The sequence below is a fragment of the Pristiophorus japonicus genome, chromosome 11 (assembly GCF_044704955.1).
Source record: "Pristiophorus japonicus isolate sPriJap1 chromosome 11, sPriJap1.hap1, whole genome shotgun sequence".
NCBI classification, from domain to species: Eukaryota; Metazoa; Chordata; class Chondrichthyes; family Pristiophoridae; genus Pristiophorus; species Pristiophorus japonicus.
This window is the reverse complement of record NC_091987.1, coordinates 57,951,476-57,972,043: the sequence shown is the minus strand read 5'-3', so window position 1 is coordinate 57,972,043 and position 20,568 is coordinate 57,951,476. Positions and strand designations below refer to the sequence as shown.

Sequence of the window (20,568 nt, the reverse complement as noted above, 5' to 3'; positions counted from 1 at the left end):
ATCTTCAACAGTATTATTACTAATTTGGTTTGGCCAGTTTATAAGTAGATTAAAGTCACCTACGATTACTGTGGTACCCTTGTTACATGCATCTCTAATTTCCTGTTTGATGCCGTCCCCTACATTACCACTGTTGTTTGGAGGCCTATCGACAATTCCCACCAATATTTTCTGCCCCTTATTGCTCCTTAGCTCTACCCAGACTGATTCTACATCTTGATTTTCTGAGCCAATATCCTTTCTCACTATTGCTCTGATTTCATCCTTTACTAATAACGCCACACCACCCCCTTTCCTTTTTGCCTGTTCTTCCTAAATATTGAATATCCTTGGATATTCAGTTCCCAACCCTGGTCAACCTGCAACCATGTCTCCATAATTGCAACTATATCGTATCCGTTTACATCTATTTGCACTGTTAATTAATCTACCTTATTACAGATGCTTCGTGCATTCAGATACATTGCTTTTAAATTTGTCTTTTTAACATTGTTAAACATCTTAACATTATTTTGTACTATAGCCCTATTTGTTTTATCGCTATTTTTTCTTACCTGGACCCTATTTGTTAATGCATTCTTTTGTTTGTATGCTCTGTCCCTTCCTGACATAATCTGATTATCCTTACCACAATCACTTTCCTGCATTGCTTCCTTTTCTTTTCTCTTTAGCATTCTAGATTTCTCTCCACTGGAACCCACCTCCCCACTCCACCCCCTCCCCCACCCCCCCTTATTTAGTTTAAAGCCCTGTCTACCTCCCTAGTTATTCGATTCGCTAGAACTCTGGTCCCAGCATGGTTCAGGTGTAGTCTAACCCCACGGAACAGCTCTCTCTTTCCCAAGTATTGGTGCCAGTGTCCCATGAATCAAAACCCACTTCTCCCACACCAACCTCTGAGCCACACATTTATCTCTCTGATTCTATTGACCCTATGCCAATTTGCTCGTGGCTCAGGTAATAATGCAGAGATTATTACCTTTGTGGTTCTGCTTTTCAATTTAGTCCCTAGCTGCTCAAACTCAGCAGAATCTCATTCTGAGTCCTACCTATGTCATTGGTACCTACATGTACCACAACAACTAGATCCTCCCCCTCCCACTGCAAGTTTTTCTCAGTTCGCTCAGACCTTCTGGTTACTCATTTGTTAGTAATTCTGGCAACAATCTATTTCTCTTTCTTCATCTTCATTATGGTTGAAGCTTACATGCAACCTCATTCAGCTCAGCAGGATGACAAACCTCTCCCAGTCAGAAGTCCCAGTGGGACTTTGTGCGAAGAGTGGGTACTTATGTTGGGTGGGTGGATGAACTGCTCACATCCCTCTCTAATGTGAAGTATTTGTTTTTAAACATCTCTTGCATAACAACTCATTTGAAAAATGAAACAATTTCCCTAACATAACATTTTTTAACTTGCTTTCTCACTTGTGTGATATAATGGCAGGATCTTAAAGAGGCTATAATATCTTGCTAAAATGTCCTCTAAAACAAAACCAATGGACCAAATCTCACCTAGATTCTGTCTTGAATACAATCCAAAAACAATCACTAACATTATGTAATAATGTCATGTTGAATCCTCATTAATTTATCCTGTGCATCGTCATGAATGTGCTTTTGTCCATATGTCCCTTTAACTCTTCAACTGTATTCTCATTGACCTGTTATTACTTAAACTAATCTACAGTAATTACTGTGTAATTAATTCAAAGAAGGAAGGGGAAGAATGAAACCTTTAGATGGCATAACCAATTGAGATGTCATTTCTTGTCACAAATGTTTCTCAGGATCATTAACACAGTTTTTCAGAAAAGTGTCTGATACCTTCACAATTTGTTTAGATAATCATTAGTATACTTTGTGTGATGGATACGCAGCCTGCTTCTGCCAAAAAAGCCGGCCTAGAAATGTCAGATAACTAGAATCATAAAAATAGTGTAGCACAGCAGGAGGCCATTTAGCCCATTGAGAATGGCACAAAACAAATCTAAAAAGCAGCAAAAATACCGTTTTTTTTTAAATGGGAACGTTCAAAAGTAAAATAAGCACATCATAAAAGGGCAGCATTGAGCTCTTTCCAAGTTAGTCCCGCTCTTTCCCCATATTCCTGCAATTTTTTTTCCTTCAAGTATTTATCCAGTTCCCCATTGAAGGCTACTAATGAATCGATATCCACCACCCTATCAGGTAGTGCATTCCAAATCCTAACCACTCGTTGCGTAAAAACGTTTTTCCTTATGTCGTCTCTGGTTCTTTTGCCAATCAGCTTAAATCTCTTGTTATCGACCCTTCAGCCATTGCAAACAGTCTCTCTTTAGTTACTCTATCTAAATCCTTCATGATTTTAAACACTTCTATCAAATCTCCTCTTAGCCTTCTCTGCTCCAAGGATAACAACCCTAGCTTCTTTAGTTTATCCATGTAACTGTAATCCCTCATCCTGGAACCATTCTAGTTAAATCTCTTCTGTACCTTCACATCCTTCCTAAAGTGTGGTGCGCAGAATTGAGTCAATACTCCAGCTGGATCAAAACAATTGTTTTGCTCAATGCTGCCCTTTTATGATATGCTTATTTTACTTTTGAACGTTCCCATTTAAAAAAAAAACGGTATTTTTGCTGCTTTTTAGATTTGTTTTGTGCCATTCTCTGTCTGTGACGGTCTCTGCCCAAAACAGCTTGGGAACCACTAGGCGTATATTTGAAATTCAGTATAATATTTTCTAATTATAATATATCATTAGAACACACAAAATATTGCTGTAAGGATCGGGAATCTTTGTGTACTGAAGACATCAGTATTTGACATATTTAGCTCAGGACGTAAAGGATGCTAGTGCTGGGAATACCAATCCATTTCAGGCACCAAGTGTCAGTATCAAGAAATCCTAGATCCATCACAGCAGAGTCAGGTACAGAGTAATGCTCCTTCTACTCTGCCCCAACCCAAGATTAACACCCCCTACTGCACCAGTGTCCGCATTTATCTAACAACATTTCCTGTGGCCTTTCTCTGGGGGAAATTGCTAACTAGTGTCAAATTAAGGACAGTTTTGTGCTGTACTGGGAAATGGTATGCAACTGCCCAACTCATTTTACATAGTCTTTACAGCTAGCAGACAGAGGAGACTTTCACTCCATTTGAACCCAGTCCGAGAGGTGAAAGGACATTGTCTAAACCATTGCACCATTCAATTTACTGTTCCATCATGTCAATACTTTAAAGCATTAACAGTGCTAAAGGAGCAATATATATAAATATATCACAGTACATGCTACAAAATTTCTTTGAAGCATTCTCATAATATTAAAGACCAACATACATGAATAATAACTATTCAGGCTAGATTAGTGATATCATACACATTTATTCCAAACTTACCATAGATAACCCACTTCCCAGACTGCTTCTTGCAGTACTTGGGCGATACATAGAGACTAAGTCATCAATATCTTCTTCCTCTTCTTCCTCAAGATAATCCTAAAAGTCACATATCATCATGGTGAATATAGGGGAATTGTTTTAATTGCATGAATTTAAGATTTTGTTATTTAAAATTTTGTTTCATACCATGAACATAGGAATGTACATAATCAGAAAGAAACAATATGACCCATTTTGCTTATCCCAATGTTGAAAAAATGTCATACCATTACTTCATCTCTTGCATCCCATTGCAATAGAAAAACATTTAGTGCAGTACTTTGGGTACACTATCTGTAAATAGTGTGTTGAGGCTTCTGCTGTAAACCGAGGCTAGAGCCACCAGCATTGTGCAGGATAGAGTAGCCAAGGACACAACGGGAAACCATCTTGCCATTTTTCATTATAAACTTAATGGACACACATTTTGTAAGTATATATCTGGCATAGCCCCGTAACTGCCACAATACATATTTAACTGCTCGCCAAAAGTTATTTCATGTTTACTTTAAAGAAAGTATTAAATTGTTCCAATATCTTGCAAGTACTTTCATCTATACAGATAATAAATACACAAATACAAAGTAATGATGAATAGCTTTGCATTAACTATAGTTAATTAAATTAATCCAGTACGTGTTATTGGGGTTGGAATCTTATTGTCTTATGAGGGAAGCTCCAGCTGCTGCTCGGTGACTGGAATGATTCTGAAAAACCTGAGCGTTTAACCCAATGATAGCTTTTACATAAATCACCTATACAACCAACCCATGATTTAAACTGTTGCACTGCGTTCCAGCTCAGATTATGAAAAATGTCAGGTTTCCATGTTCATGAGTGTAATGACTCAAGAGTCTGGTTACTGCAACCTGATCCATCTTTATTCCAGCCCAAGAGTGCCAGCGTGACAAAGACACCCAGCTTATATACAGGTGACCAAGCACACATGCCACATGCGTACAGCCCAATGACCTCCGACCGCGCGCCCTCTGGTGTCTGGTGACCCCCAAGCATGAAGACATAACAATATCCCCCTTTTAAAATCTTAAGTCTTTTTACAAATTAAGATGGTCTGGGGCTTTCCTCTCACGAGTTGATCGTCTCAGTTCAACTTTGGCTCTGGGCGAGCGTTCTGAGTCTGTTGAGACTGAGGACTGAGTAGCCGATCTAATGGGAGCGGACATGACCACATCAGAGACTGAAGGTTCAGAGTCCGTAATGTCAGCAGAGTCCTCTGATGAGTGAACAATGGTTGGTTGGTGTAAGAGAAATTTGGCATTAGGGGTACCAGCGGGACAAGGGTTAAAAAGTGCTGGTTCCTGCAATGGCCCATAAGGAGGTAAAAGGCCTCTCTTCGGCCTTGTACCAAAGCTCCAGAAGTTATCAATTCAATAATATTCCAACAGGATACGATGTGAGAACCTAAACAGACATTGATAAGACCTTGCGAAGAGGCTCGAGGCGACTCACAGGCACCAAGGAAATGTATAACAAATTCCGACCTAATGAAGTCATTCTAGTCACGGCCTAAAGCGGTCACGAGGGTCTTGGCCTGTCAATCCAAAGTAGCACTAATAAGGTAGTCCAATTAGGGAAGTAGCACTGATAAGGCAGTTCAATTAGAAATCTAGGGAGGTTTTGTCCGGGAACAGAGGGGTTTGAAATGTATAAAAGTTGTATGATTGTGCTGTTCGGGGAGCATCTCCACTCACAGGCGACTGTGATAAGAGGTGTTCCCGGACGTTCGTAATAAAGATCGTTATACTTTGCCATCCGTCTCTGTCTGCTAACTTCGAGAATTGCTACGAGGGCTGGGGCGATCGTCGACCCTCTATATCAGTGGGCCCGCTCGTGGGAGAGGAAGCCTTCCATCTCCCCCTTACAGTTGGTCACTGACTGCATCTTCCTCACTCGGTTCCAGTTCATCCGTGCCACAGTTTAACTTGGTCAAGGTGTTTCCTGCATGTTTGCCCATTCTTGAGCCCGACAATAAACACTCTTACCCTCCTTGGCTGTAACAGTGCCGACGATCCACTTTGGATCTTGACCATAGTTCAGTACATAAACTGGATCGTTCACCGAGATGTCACATGACACGGCAACACGATCATGACACCATTGCTGACTTTGACGTCTGTTTCAACACGATCATTCAAATCAGGATGAAGAGAAAGCCTGGTCTTGAGATTTCTTTTCATCAGTAGTTCAGCAGGAGGAACCCCAGTAAGTGTATGAGGTCTTGACCTGTAACTGAGCAATACACATGACAACCGTCTCTGCAGTGAGCCCTGAGTTACACATTTCATACTTTGCTTGATCGTTTGAATGGCACACTCTGCTTGATCATTAGAAGCAGGCTTGAATGGAGCTGATCTCGCATGTCTGAAGCCATTGAGTTTCATGAACTCCTGGAACTCAAGACTTGTGAAGCAAGATCCGTTGTCGCTCACAACAATGTCAGGCAAACCATGAGTAGCAAACATGATACAAAGGCTCTCAATTGTAGTTGTAGACGTGCTGGATGACATAAATACACATTCTATCCACTTAGAATATGCATCTACTACGACAAAAAAAATCTTTCCTAGGAACGGGCCCGCAAAATCAATGTGGATCCTCGACCATGATTTGGATGGCCACGACCAAAGACTCAGTGGAGATTCTGCTGATACTTTACTTAGATGCATGCATGCATGATTCCAGATCAGAGTCAATTCCAGGCCACCATACATGAGACCTAGCAATGGACTTCATCATGACAATATCAGGATGAGTGCTATGAAGTTCACGTACAAATTTTTCTCAACCTTTCTTAGGCATGATTACACGATTACCCCACTGTAAACAGTCTGACTGAATGGACAGCTCATCCTTGCGACGGTTGTAAGGTTTGGTCTCCTCACGCATCTCCATAGGTATGGCAGACCATTCACCACTGAGTACACACTGTTTCACAACTGATAAAATAGGGTCATGGTCCAGATCCTAACTTGTTGAGCAGTGACAGGGGTTCCTTCACTCTCAAAAGCATCCATTACTAACAAACAGTAGATCTGCAGGTTGAGGCATCTCCATCTCAGTTGTGGGTAAGGGCAGACGACTCAGTGCATCGGCACAATTCTCAGTACCAGGTCTATGACAGATGACGTAATCATAGGCAGACAATGTCAGCGCCCACCTTTGAATGCGGGACGATGCATTGGTATTAATACCTTTGTTTTCTGCAAACAATGAAATGGGTGGCTTGTGATCAGTTTCTAGTTCAAAACGGAGACAAAACAGGTACCGGTGCATTTTTTTTACTCCATACACACAGGCCAAAGCTTCTTTCTCTACCATACTGTAAGCTCTTTCCGCTTTAGACAGACTTCTCAAAACATACGCAACAGGTTGTAGCTTGCCCGATTCATTGCTTGTTGGTGTATGCAGCCAACCCCATATGAAGAAGCATCACAGGCCAATACAAGACACTTACATGGATCATAATGAACAAGCAACTTGTTTGAACACAGCAGATTCTCGGCTTTCTCAAAGGCGCTATCTTGAGATGCACCCAGACCCAGTTGTCGCCTTTTCTTAGTAACACATGCAGTGGCTCTAGTAAAGTGCTCAATCTGGGTAAAATATTACCAAAGTAGTTGAGTAGCCCAAGGAACGAACACAGCTCCGTCATATTCTGAGGCCTGGGTGCATTTTTGATGGCCTCAGTTTTTGAATCAGTGGGCCTGATGCCATCAGCAGCAATCTTCCACCCGAGGAATTCGACTTCAGGTGCCATGAATATACACTTCAAGCGTTTCAGCCCGAGTCCCAATTTGTCCAGACGCTGTAGGACTTCAAGATTGTTCAGCTGTTCAGCAGTGTCGCGACCTGTGACCAGAATGTCATCTTGAAACATCTAGGAACGGAGTTCAGTAAACTTTCCATATTCCTCTGAAACATGGCTGCAGCTGAACGAATCCCAAAAAAACACCTGTTGCAGACGAACAGTCCTTTATGGGTGTTGATGCAGGTGCGTTTCTTCGAAGTGTCGACAAGCTCCTGGGTCATATAGGCCGACGTCAGATCCAGTTTCGTGAACGACTTTCCACCAGCTAGCATGGCGAACAGGTCATCAGCCTTTGGTAACGGATCCTGTTTCAAAAATTGGTTAATTGTAACCTTGTAGTCTCCACAAATCCTGACAGTGCCATCACTCTTCAACACAGGAGCAATGGGACTAGCCCACTCGTTAAACTCGACCGGTGATATGATCCCTTCACGCTGGAGTCGGTCAAGCTCAATTTCAACCTTCTCCCTCATCATGTACGGAACAGACGCGCTTTGTGATAGTCAGGCCTTGCATTGGAGTCCAGGTGAATCTGCACCTTGGCTCCTGTAAAATTACCAATGCCTGGTTCAAACAAAGAAGGAAACTTTTTCAATACTTGAGCACACAAAGTATCATCCACCGAGGACAACATCTTGACATCATTCCAGTTCAGCTTGATTTTCTCGAGCCAATTCCTGCCGAACAGTGTTGGACCATTACCTGGGATGATCCATAATGGTAGCTTGTGAACCACACCATCAGGCGGGAGATCGAAGCCCATAAAAAGGCCGCGGAGTTCAGGAGGAGCGGCAGTGGGGAGATCGAGGCCCATAAAAAGGGCGCGGAGTTCGGGAGGAGCAGCGGCAGTCGGGAGATCGAGGCCCATAAAAAGGGCGCGGAGTTCGGGAGGAGGAGTGGCAGCGGCAGTTGGGAGATCGAGGCCGAAGGTAAAACAAAGAAGTAAAAGAAAATTGTAGTGTGACATCACAGCCAAGCGGGTAAGTGATTGGTGAGTAGTTTTTCTTTTTTTCTTTATCTTTTTTCTTTTTCATCAGTAAGAAATCTTTGGCATTGTTGCCAAAGTAAGATCATTTAAGGGTTAAGTCATGGCAGGAGAGCCCAGACCCGTGTCATGCTCCTCCTGAGCCAAGTGGAAAATCAGGGACGCTTCCAATGTCCCTGACTACTATGTGTGCGGGAAGTGTATCCAGCTGCAGCTCCTGTCAGACCACATTGCGGCTCTGGAGCTGCGCATGTATTCACTCTGGAGCATCCGCGATGCTGAGGATGTCGTGAACAGCATGTTTAGTGAGTTGGTCACACCGCAGGTAAAGGTTACAAAGGCAGATAGGGAATAGGTGACCATCAGACAGGGCAGGAGTAGGAAGGTAGTGCAGGGGTCTTCTGCAGTCATCACCCTCCAAAACACATATACCGTTTTGGGTACTGTTGGGGGAGATGGTCCTTCGGGGAAGGCAGCAGCAGCCAAGTTCATGGCACCATGGGTGGCTCCGCAGCACAGGAGGGCAGGAAAAAGAGTGGGCGAGCTATAGTGGTAGGAGATTCTATTGTAAGGGGAATAGAAAGGCGTTTTTGCAGCCGCAATCGAGACTCCAGGATGGTATGTTGCCTCCCTGGTGCAAGGGTCAAGGATGTCTCGGAGCGGCTGCAGGGCATTCTGGAGGGGGAGGGTGAACAGCCAGTTGCCGTGGTGCATATAGGTACCAATGATATAGGTAAAAAACAGGATGAGGTCATATAAGCTGAATTTAGGGAGCTAGGAATTAAATTAAGAAGTAGGACCTCAAAGGATTGCTACCAGTGCCATGTGCTAGTCAGAGTAAAAATAGCAGGATAGTTAAGATGAATACGTGGCTTGAGGAATGGTGCAAGAGGGAGGGATTCAAATTCCTGGGACATTGGAATTGGTTCTGGGGGAGGTGGGACCAGTACAAACGGGACGGTCTGCACCCTGGGCAGGATTGGAACCGATGTCCTAGGGGGAGTGTTTGCTAGTGCTGTTGGGGAGAGTTTAAACTAATATGGCAGGGGGATGGGAATCTATGCAGGGAGACAGAGGGAAATAAAATGGGGGCAGAAGCAAAAGGTAGAAAGGAGATAAGCAAAAGTGGAGGGCAGAGAAATCAAAGGCAAAAATCAAAGGGCCACAGTACAACATAATTCTAAAAGGACAAAGAGTGTCAAAAAAACAAGCCTGAAGGCTCTGTGTCTCAATGCGAGCAGCATTTGTAATAAGGTGGATGAATTAACTGCGCAGTTAGTTGTTAACGGATATGTTGTAATTGGGACATGGCTCCAGTGTGACCAAGGCTGGAAACTCAACATCCAGGGTTATTCAACATTCAGGAAGGATAGACAGAAAGGAAAAGGAGGTGGGGTAGCGTTGCTGGTTAACGAGGAGATTAACGCAATAGTAAGGAAGGACATTAGCTTGGATGATGTGGAATCTGTATGGGTAGAACTGCGGAACACCAAAGGGCAGAAAACGCTAGTGGGAGTTGTGTACAGACCACCAAACAGTAGCAGAGAGGTTGGGGATAGCATCAAACAGGAAATTAGGAATGCATGCAATAAAGGTACCGCAGTTATCATGGGTGACTATCATCATAGGCAGTCCCTCGAATCGAGGATGACTTGCTTCCACGTCAAAAAGTTCACAGGTGTTTCAATGATGGACCTAAAATTCCAGGTCCGAACTAAATCTTGAAGGGTGGAAGATGCCTGTGCATGGATTTTTTTTAACATGTGGTGACCGTTGCACATCAGCCACCACACGGGCTTGACAGAACTAGGTCTTGATCCAGTTGCAAGGATTAACCAAGACGACTGGAGACCTGCTCTGCTGCACAGACCTAGTGCGCACACATATCGCAGTATGGCCTGCCTCTGGGCCCTCGCCTCTTCTGGGTCCTGATCTCGCGCCTCTCCTGGGCCCCAATTACATCCCTCTACAGTCTCTTGCCGCTCATTCGCTCCGAACTCGCCATTCCTGCAGTATCTGCCCATGCTCCAATCACCGATCTGGACCTTGATGACATCACTCTTCACTGCCGTTGCTCTCCTGCTCCAGCACGTGCTGCTCCCTGGCGTGGTACGCCACCACGCAGCTCCTTCCGCTCCCCGGCCTGCTCCGATGGTGCTCGCAGGCCGGGGGCCGCGCAGGGTGACTTTAACCTACATATTGATTGGGCTAACCAAACTGGTAGCAATACTGTGGAGGAGGATTTCCTGGAGTGTATAAGGGATGGTTTTCTAGACCAATATGTTGAGGAACCAACAAGAGAGCAGGCCATCCTAGACGGGATCTTGTGTAACGAGAGAGGATTAATTAGCAATCTGGTCGTGCAAGGCCCTGTGGGGAAGAGTGACCATAATAGGGTAGAATTCTTCATTAAGATGGAGAGTGACACAGTTACATAGAAACATACAAACATGGAAAATAGGTGAAGGAGTAGGCCATTCGGCCCTTCGAGCCTGCACCACCATTCAATAAGATCATGGCTGATCATTCGCCTCAGTACCCCTTTCCTGCTTTCTCTCCATACCCCTTGATCCCTTTAGCCATAAGGGCCATATCTAACTCCTCTTGAATATATCCAATGAATTGGCATCAACGACTCTCTGCGACAGGGAATTCCACAGGTTAACAACTCTCTGAGTGAAGAAGTTTCTCCTCATCTCAGTCCTAAATGGCTTACCCCTTATCCTTAGACTGTGACCTCTGGTTCTGGACTTCCCCAACATCGGGAACATTCATCCTGCATCTAACCTGTCCAGTCCCATCAGAATTTTATTTGTTTCTATGAGATCCCCTCTCATCCTTCTAAACTCCAGTGAATACAGGCCCAGTCGATCCAGTCTCTCCTCATATGTCAATGCTGCCATCCGGGGAATCAGTCTGGTGAACCTTTGCTGCACTCCCTCAATAGCAAGGACATCCTTCCTCAGATTAGGAGACCAAAACTGTGCACAATATTCCAGGTGAGGCCTCACCAAGGCTCTGTACAACTGCAGTAAGACCTCCTTGCTCCCATACTCAAATCCTCTCGCTATGAAGGCTAACATGCCATTTGCCTTCTTCACCGCCTGCTGTACCTACATGCCAAACTTCAATGACTTATGTACCATGACACCCAGGTCTCGTTGCACCTTCCCTTTACCTAATCTGTCACCATTCAGATAATATTCTCTCTTCCTGTTTTTGCCACTAAAGTGGATAACCTCACATTTATCCACATTACACTGCATCTGCCATGCATTTGCCCACTCACTTAACCTGTCCAAGTCACCCTGCAGCCTCTTAGCATCCTCCTCACAGCTCACACTGTCACCCACCTTAGTGTCATCTGCAAACTTGGGGATATTACATTCAATTCCTTCAATTAAATCATTGATGTCTATTGTAAATTGCTGGGGTCCCAGCACTGAACCCTGCGGCACCCCACTGGTCACTGCCTGCCATTCTGAAAAGGACCCATTTATTCTGACTCTCTGCTTCCTGTCTGCCAACCAGTTCTCTATCCACGTCAATACAGTACCCCCAATACCGTGTGCTTTAATTTTGCACACTAATCTCTCGTGTGGGACCTTGTCAAAAGCCTTTTGAAAGTCCAAATACACCACATCCACTGGTTCTCCCTTGTCCACTCTACTAGTTACATCCTCAAAAAATTCTAGAAGATTAGTCAAGCATGATTTCCCTTTCATAAATCCATGCTGACTTGGACCGATCCTGTCACTGCTTTCCAAATGCACTGCTATTTCATCTTTAATAATTGATTCCAACATTTTCCCCACGACTGATGTCAGGCTAACTGGTCTATAATTACCCATTTTCTCTATCCCTCCTTTTTAAAAAAGTGGTGTTACATTAGATACCCTCCATCCATAGGAACTGATCCAGAGTCGATAGACTTTTGGAAAATGATCACCAATGCATCTACTATTTCTAGGGCCACTTCCTTAAGTACTCTGGGATGCAAACCATCAGGCCCCGGGGATTTATCGCTCTTCAATCCCATCAATTTCCCTAACACAATTTCCCGCCTAATAAGGATTTCCTTCAGTTCCTCCTTCCCAGTAGACCCTCGGTCCGCTAGTATTTCCGGAAGGTTATTTGTATCTTCTTTCATGAAGACAGAACCAAAGTATTTGTTAAACTGCTCTGCCATTTCTTTGTTCCCCATTATAAATTTACTTGAATCTGACTGCAAGGGACCTACGTTTGTCTTCACTAATTTTTTTCTCTTCACGTATCTATATCAGCTTGTGCAGTCAGTTTTTATGTTCTCGGCAAGCTTCCTCATACTCTATTTTTCCCCTCCTAATTAAACCTTTTGTCTTCCTCTGCTGAATTCCAAATTTCTCCCAGTCCTCAGGTTTTCTGCTTTTTCTGGCCAATTTATATACCTCTTCCTTGGATTTAACACTATCCTTAATTTCCCTTGTTAATCACGGATGAGCCACCTTCCCCGTTTTATTTTTACTCCAGATAGGGATGTACAATTGTTGAAGTTCATCCATGTGATCTTCAAATGTTCGCCATTGCCTATCCACCGTCAATCCTTTAAGTATAATTTGCAAGTCTATTCTAGCCAATTCACGCCTCATACCATCGAAGTTACCTAACCTAAGTTTCAGAGACTAGGGTCCTGAACTTAAAGAAACATATAAATTGGCCAGAAAAAGCAGCAAACCTGAGGACTGGGAGAAATTTAGAATTCAGCAGAGGAGGACAAAGGGTTTAATTAGGAAGGGGAATATAGAGTATGAGAGTAAGCTTGCAGGGAACATAAAAACTGACTTCTATAGATATGTGAAGAGATGATGATTAGTGAAAACAAATGTAGATCCCTTGCAGTCAGAATCAAGTGAATTTATAATGGGAAATAAAGAAATGGCAGACCAATTAAACATATACTTTGGTTCTGTCTTCACGAAGGAAGACACAAATACTAGGAGACCAAGGGTCTAGTGAGAAGGAGGAACTGAAGGAAATCCTTATTAGTCAGGAAATTGTGTTGGGATTGAAGGTCAATAAATCCCCAGGGCCTGATAGTCTGCATCCCAGAATACTTAAGGAACTGGCCCTAGAAATACTGGATGCATTGATGGTCATTTTCCAACATTCTATAGACTCTGGATCAGTTCCCATGGATTGGAGGGTAGCTAATGTAACACCATTTTTTAAAAAAGGAGGGAGAGAGAAAACAGGGAATTATCGACCAGTTAGCCTGACATCGGTAGTGGGAAAAATGTTGGAACAATTATTAAAGATGAAATAGCAGCGCATTTGGAAAGCAGTGACAGGATCAGTCCAAGTCAGCATGGATTTATGAAAGGGAAATCATGCTTGACAAATCTTCTAGAATTTTTTGAGGATGTAACTAGTCGAATGGACAAGGGAGAACCAGTGGATGTGGTGTATTTGGACTTTCAAAAGACTTTTGACAAGGTCCCACACAAGATTAAAGCACATGGTATTGGGGGTAATGTATTGACGTGGATAGAGAACTGGTTGGCAGACAGGAAGCAAAGAGTAGGAATAAACAGGTCCTTTTCAAAATGGCAGGCAGTTATTAGTGGGGTACCGCAAGGTTCAGTGCTGGGACCCCAGCTATTTACAATACACATTAATGATTTAGATGAAGGAATTGAGTGTAATATCTCCAAGTTTGCAGCTGACACTAAGCTGGGTGGCAATGTGAGCTGTGAGGAGGATGCTAAGAGGCTGCAGGGTGACTTGGACAGGTCAAGGTGAGTGGGCAAATGCATGGCAGACGCAGTATAATGTAGATAAATGTGAGGTTATCCACTTCGGTGGCGAAAACAGGAAGGCAGATTATTATTTGAATGGTGACAGATTAGGAAAAGGGGAGGTGCAATGAGATGTGGGTGTCATGGTACATCAGTCATTGAAAGTTGGCATGCAGGTACAGCAGGCGGTGAAGGCAGCAAATGGCATGTTGGCCTTCATAGCGAGAGGATTTGAGTATAGGAGTAGGGAGGTCTTAGTGCAGTTGTACAGGGTCTTGGTGAGGCCACACCTTGAATATTCTGTACAGTTTTGGTCTCCTAATCTGAGGAATGACATTCTTGTTATTGAGGGAGTGCAGCAAAGGGTCACCAGACTGATTCCCCGGATGGCAGGACTGACATAAGAAAGACTGGAATTTAGAAGAATGAGCGGGTATCTCATAGAAACATAAAATTCTGACGGGATTGGACAGTATAGATGCAGGAAGAATGTTCCCGATGTTGGGGAAGTCCAGAACCAGGGGTCAAATTTAAGGATAAGGGTAAGCCATTTAGGAGCGCGATGAGGAGAAACTTCTTCACTCAGAGAATTGTGAACCTGTGGAGTTCTCTACCACAGAAAGTTGTTGAGGTCAGTTCATTAGATATATTCAAAAGGGAGTTAGATGTGGCCCTTACGGCTAAAGGGATCAACGGGTATGGAAAGAAAGCAGGAATGGGGTACTGAAGTTGCATGATCAGCCATATTGAATGGTGGTGCGGGCTCAAAGGGCTGAATGGCCTACTTCTGCCCCTATTTTCTGTGTTTTTCTATCCCCTGCTGATGCCTGAAATGAGTCAAGGGATAAAAGGCAAGTGTCACAGTCACCTTCATCTCGATGGGTGTGCAGTCCTGTTGCCACTGTTAGGCTGTAGGTCTGTCTGTACGAGCTGGCATATCTCTGTGACTACCTGTTTTCAGAAGCGCAGCCTTCTGACGCACTGTGCTTCAGAGAGCTGGAGGCATGAGCGATGTTCACAATCAAAAGTATGCAGTAATGCAACGTTCTTCTCCCAAAACTTTTAATCACTCAGAACTCGGACATTCTCCTCCATTTTCAACATGGCGCCACTAGCGCCTGGTGCGCCCTGGGTCTGACTGCTTTCTCTTGGCGGGTCTCGGGCTGTGACTAAATCGGGTGATATAATTGAAAGTTCCGCCTGGGGTGCTAGCACAGTGATTAAGTCATCAAAACGTTCAAAAAAGCAGCGGGGCGTTATGTTTTAGCACCGCCGCAAACCCATTAGCAAAAGTTCCGCCCGGGCGCAAAATCACGCGTGACTTGTTTTGCGCCTCAAAATATCATTTTTGCGCCCTACCGAGGCACTACATGAGGCGCAAATGAGCCGAATATCCAGCCCTAAGTATATACTTTCAGATTTTTTCAGACAGATCCAGAACAGAGACCCTGGCCCTGTATATACCAGTGTTAAGGAGACACTTTGAGGGTGTCCTTGAAACATTTCCTCTGCCCACTTGGGGCTCGACTGTCATGTAGGAGTTCCGAATAGAGCGCTTGTTTTGGTAATCTCGTGTCGGACAAGCGGACGACATGGCCCACCCAACGGAGCTGGTCGAGTGTGGTCAGTGCTTCGATGCTGGCCTGATCGAGAACACCGACGTTGGTGCGTCTATCCTCCCAATGGATTTACAGGATCTTGCAGAGGCAGTGTTGGTGTTATTTCTCCAGTGCTTTGAGATGTCTACTGTATAGGGTCCTTGTCTCTGAGCCATATAGGAGAGCGGGTATCATTACAGCCTTGTTGACCTTAAGCTTGGTGCCAGATTTGAGGTCCTGGTCTTTGAACACTCTCTTCCTCAGGCGACCGAAGGCTGCGCTGGTGCACTGGAAGCGGTGTTGGATCCCGTCGTCGATGTCTGCCCTTGCTGATAGTCGACTCCCGAGGCATGGAAAATTGATCAAGTGCAACATCCCCACTGGCACCTGGGAGTCCCTGGCCCAGGACCACCCTAATGAAGGAAGAGTATCCGGGAGGGCGCTGAGCACCTCGAGTCTTGTTGCTGAGAGCATGCGGAGGACAAGCGCAGGCAGTGGAAGGAGCGTGCGGCAAACCAGACTTCCCACCCATCCTCTTGATCAACAATTGTTTGTCCCACCGGATGCTGTAATTCCCGTATTGGACTGTTCAGTCACCTGAGAACTCATTTTTGGAGCGGAAGTAAGTCGTCCTCGATTTCGAGGGACTGCCTATGATGATACCAGTGTCAGCATAAGGACGTGTCCAAATGGAACATCTGAGGTATAATTACACTAGACTTTCAGGTCTGATGTGATCCTTGTCCTCCCACTCCAGAACCTGCAAATATCGAGGTACACTTAGTAATACCCATAGGTGGAAGGCATTGAACTCTCTGAAAACTACAGCAGTATAAAAGTTGATGACAAAAGATGCAGTACAGTTTTAAGTAGCTGTCAGGAAGACTCTTAGCAAGTTATAAACAGTGCAGAAATAAATCAGTTGCTCAGCAATAACAGCAATATCCCATTCACAACCAGGACCTAAAAGGCCTACAATGTTGTTAGATACATTAGGTATGTAATAGTCCTCAGACCTTTGTGCCCAATAATATGATGGCTCAGCATCTGATGCACAATATTAAAACAGGTGCTCGTCCTCACAATATCCCCCAATTGCCAATTAATCTAATATATAGGCTCTATTCTGACACTTCCGATATTAACTATGACTCACTCACTTTAGTGGCAGTTGAGATTAGGAAGAGGCATTTTGTTACCTCAGGTTACATATGAGGCAAGAATGGAATGAAGCCTCCTGTTTTATGGTCTTGTGTTCTTTTCAATTAAACTGTTACCTGGGTGATTCTGCTTCCCAAAAACTGTAATGCACTGTATTCCCAGTGGTGCTATTTTTGCTTGCATGGTTACTAAACTACAAAGATCACACACCATTTCACTATGTTCCTTTATGACTAACATGGTTATGAGAGTTTTTATATATTTTAAGTTTGAATAAATTATGTTTTCAACTGACCGTAGCTTCATTGAGACTTCCAGGCACAGATTTACTCCTGAGACTACTGGAATCCTCATTTCCTGATGTATAGGATCCACTCAGGTCCAACTCAGATCTACTGCGATCTGTACCAAAGAAACAGTAATATTATGGGCCAGGTTAACATTATAGGTGCATTTTACGAAGAAAAATGTCCTGAAAGTCTAATCGTTTTTACTGGCTAGAGTATGCTAATTAAATCACCATGTTTATGTTGCCCGTTTCATAAGAACATAAGAAATAAGAGCAGGAGTAGGCCATTTGGCCCCTCGAGCCTGCTCCACCATTCAATAAGATCATGACGTGCACACACCTCCCACCCCACCACACTGAATGTATCACAACTAACAACCAAGTAAAATTATTGAGCCAGGTGGCATTCACATTTAACAGAGTATTCATGTCAAGGAGAATTTGAGGAGGGGATGGAAGATAAAGGTTGTATTAGATAAACTATGTTTAAGGACTATTGATACCTGGGAGGACATTGTTGCTAACCACTTGCTTTCTGAGTGAGTAAAATTATCCACGCAACTCACATGGTCCTCCCATGTGCATGGTTCTCAGCATGCCCACGCTTTGCGAGCTCTCTCTTCTGCACATATGCCAAAGCATTGTACATGTGCAGAAGAGTTGTATCATTGTGTTTTATACAATGACTTCAACCAGAGCAGAAAAGCTGGTTTAGGAGCTGCTATGTGTGCATGTTCTCAATTGGGCCAATTGGTATTCAGGTGGATGTTAGGCCCTCAATCTTGCTCAGACTGGAGGCGTTTAGCTGTGTTTGACTAGGGCCAAGTAGATTGCTTGAGAAGTCTATCCTTAAGTAAAGGCGAGCTCCTTTTCTGTGAAGTGTATGACTTGCCATCATCCTACCAAGCCAAGATGGTTACATTTCTCTCAATTATTTTGTCCGCATCTCCTGAGAAATTGGAGGTAATTTTCTGAAATCACATCATCAGTGGGGAGAGTCGCCCACTGGCAAATTGGTAAATTGGGGGGCACATATTCATTAATGGATGTATGTGTCTGGTGGACGAGGTTTGCTGCCAGTAACACAAACTTGGAAGTCAGCTCTTCCCATGTCACCTGGGAACTAGTGCTGTGGGGATGGAGGGTACAGTTTAGATCTCTATTTATGAACACTGTTCTTTCTATGTGAGCGGGTGAACAAGAGGAACATTGCTACAGGAAGTCCTCATTAGGGGCTCAAATTTGGCCAGGAGTTGCTCCATTTTTTTTGGAGCAACTTGATTTTTCTGGAGTATTTTAAAAATCCCCATTTTGCACATTCAATTTGCGCCAGTGTAAGTGAGTTAGTTAGGATTTATTTTAGTTTCGCTTTTCTTCTCTCAAAAGGGGGCATTACCAGCCACCTAAGCCAGTTTTGGCCACTTTGGCCAGTTAATAGTTACTCCAAACCTACTTAGGCCAGCATATGTGGCCACTTCAGAAAATCCTTGCGGAGAGTTAAGAAATCAGCGCAGGTAGGTACATAGGAAGCCATTCGGCCTGGGTTAGGGGCGAAAAGGGAAGCGGAGAGGACCTTGCACCAAGACTTACAAAGTACTAAACAAAGCACAAAAAGTAATAAGCATTCGAGAAGAAATAAAAAATAAAACTAAGTCCTATCTTCATCTGAAATCTTGGCCCGGGAAGGCAGCGGGCCGGCCGGTGCGGGACGACAACGCACCGGGAGGCCACTGGCCAGGGTTAGGGGCGGGAGTGATTAAACTGCCGACATCGGAGAACACACAGGCTGCATGAAGCAAACTCACCAGACAGGCTGCAACAAGGGCAAAGCACAAGCAGCTACTTCAACAGTGGGCCGGCCTGTGCGGGAGGTCACTTGGCCTGGGATAGGTGCGGGACGACCGGGAGACCAACCGGCCAGAGATAGGGATGGGAACTGCCGACATCGAAGCACACACAGGCTGTAGGAAGCAAACTCACTGGACAGGCTGCAACAGGCTGCAGGGGGAGGGAAAGAGGAGGAGGGAGGGAGGGAGGGAGGAGAGAGAGGTCACATGACTCAAGGGGGAAGTGGGAAGGGACAAAAGACCTTTGGGTGTGGTCCATATACATATCTTGGGAGGAGAGAGACAGACACAGAACTGCAAACCTGTGCTGTGCTGCGCTGCCTGCTTTCCGGCCATTTTGACCTTTTTTGAAAGTTTAACTTTAACTTTAACTGTGGGGGCAATAATATCAATGCCACACCTTTTGCGAGCATTCTGCATCATTGTGCTACGGAGGAGACAATTGATTAGAGCTCATCACATCAGGAACATCAGGCCTTACCCACCTCGGCAATATCGAGTCAGGCATTTGTACCTGGACCTGAGTGATACAGATTGTGTCAGAAGGCTGCGTTTCCACAGAGAAGTTGTCCGTGAGATCTGAGAGTTGCTGAGACCAGACTTACAGCCGAGAAGCGGCAGGTGGACTGCTTTGTCAGTTGAAATGAAGGTTACAGCTGCACTTTCCTTCTATGCCTCCGGATCATTTCAAGCTACAACTGGAGATGTGTGCACCATCTCTCAACATGCAATACACATTTCCATTCACCAGGTCACGGCTGCACTGTATGCAAGGAAGAATGACTTCATCAAGTTCCCAATGACTGCCCAAGCAATCCATGACAGGGCTGTGGGGTTCTCAAGAATTGTTGGCTTCCCAAAGGTACAAGCCTGCATTGATTGTACCCACATCACCTTGCGAGCACCTTTGGAGGATGCCGAGCTGTTCACTCCGTGAATGTGCAGCTCATGTGTGACAACATGCATCGCATCATGTCAGTCGATGCAAGATACCCTGGCAGCACCCATGATGCGTTCATCCGACATGACAGCGTTATATCTAAAATTTTTGAGCAGCAGCTAGAAGGGCAGAGCTGGCTACTGGGAGACAAAGGATACGGCCTCACCACCTGGCTCATGATGCCCCTACACGTAACCCAGACGGAATCTGACCGTCAATACAACATGTTGCACATTACGACACGCAGCATCATAGGGAGGACCATTGGCACCTTGAAACAGCGTTTCCGATGCCTGGATCATTCCGGAGGTTACTTGCAATATTCCCGAGAGATTGTCGGTCAGTTCACTGTTGTGTGCTGCATGCTGCATAACTTAGCCATCATGAGGCAGCAAGCAGCTGATAGTGGAAGAAGACGACCCAACTGCGATGAGATTGGCTGATGATAATGATCTGGAAGACGCAGGTGATGAGCAGGAGGAGGTGGTGGAGAAGGATGATGATGAGGATGAGGAAACCATGCAAGTGCCTGAGGCTGGAGCACGACGCCGGAGGAGGGCGGGCCATCGTGCTCCTTTAACGATTGCTCGAGCCTTGCATCAGCTTTACTGATGCCCAAGGGCTCAGTGACAACTATTCCGCATGGACATGTTTATTTTTTTGAAGTTGTTCCTAAATGTTGTGTTGTGTTAATGGCACATGATTCAGTTTTAATGTAAA

The 20,568-nt window shown here is 44.6% G+C and overlaps 1 protein-coding gene across 9 annotated transcripts in view; it reads right to left on the bottom strand.

The window, feature by feature from the left end:
- Positions 1-20,568, bottom strand: part of sytl5 (synaptotagmin-like 5) — a 322,939-nt gene that overhangs the window by 21,301 nt on the left and 281,070 nt on the right. For all 9 annotated transcript variants that reach the window (XM_070893405.1, XM_070893414.1, XM_070893411.1 and 6 more), the window contains 2 exons: positions 17,068-17,174; positions 3,384-3,482 (listed from right to left, as the gene is read on the bottom strand). In XM_070893405.1, coding sequence (XP_070749506.1) covers positions 3,384-3,482; positions 17,068-17,174 — 206 coding nt within the window. The remainder of the gene's footprint in view (positions 1-3,383; positions 3,483-17,067; positions 17,175-20,568) is intronic.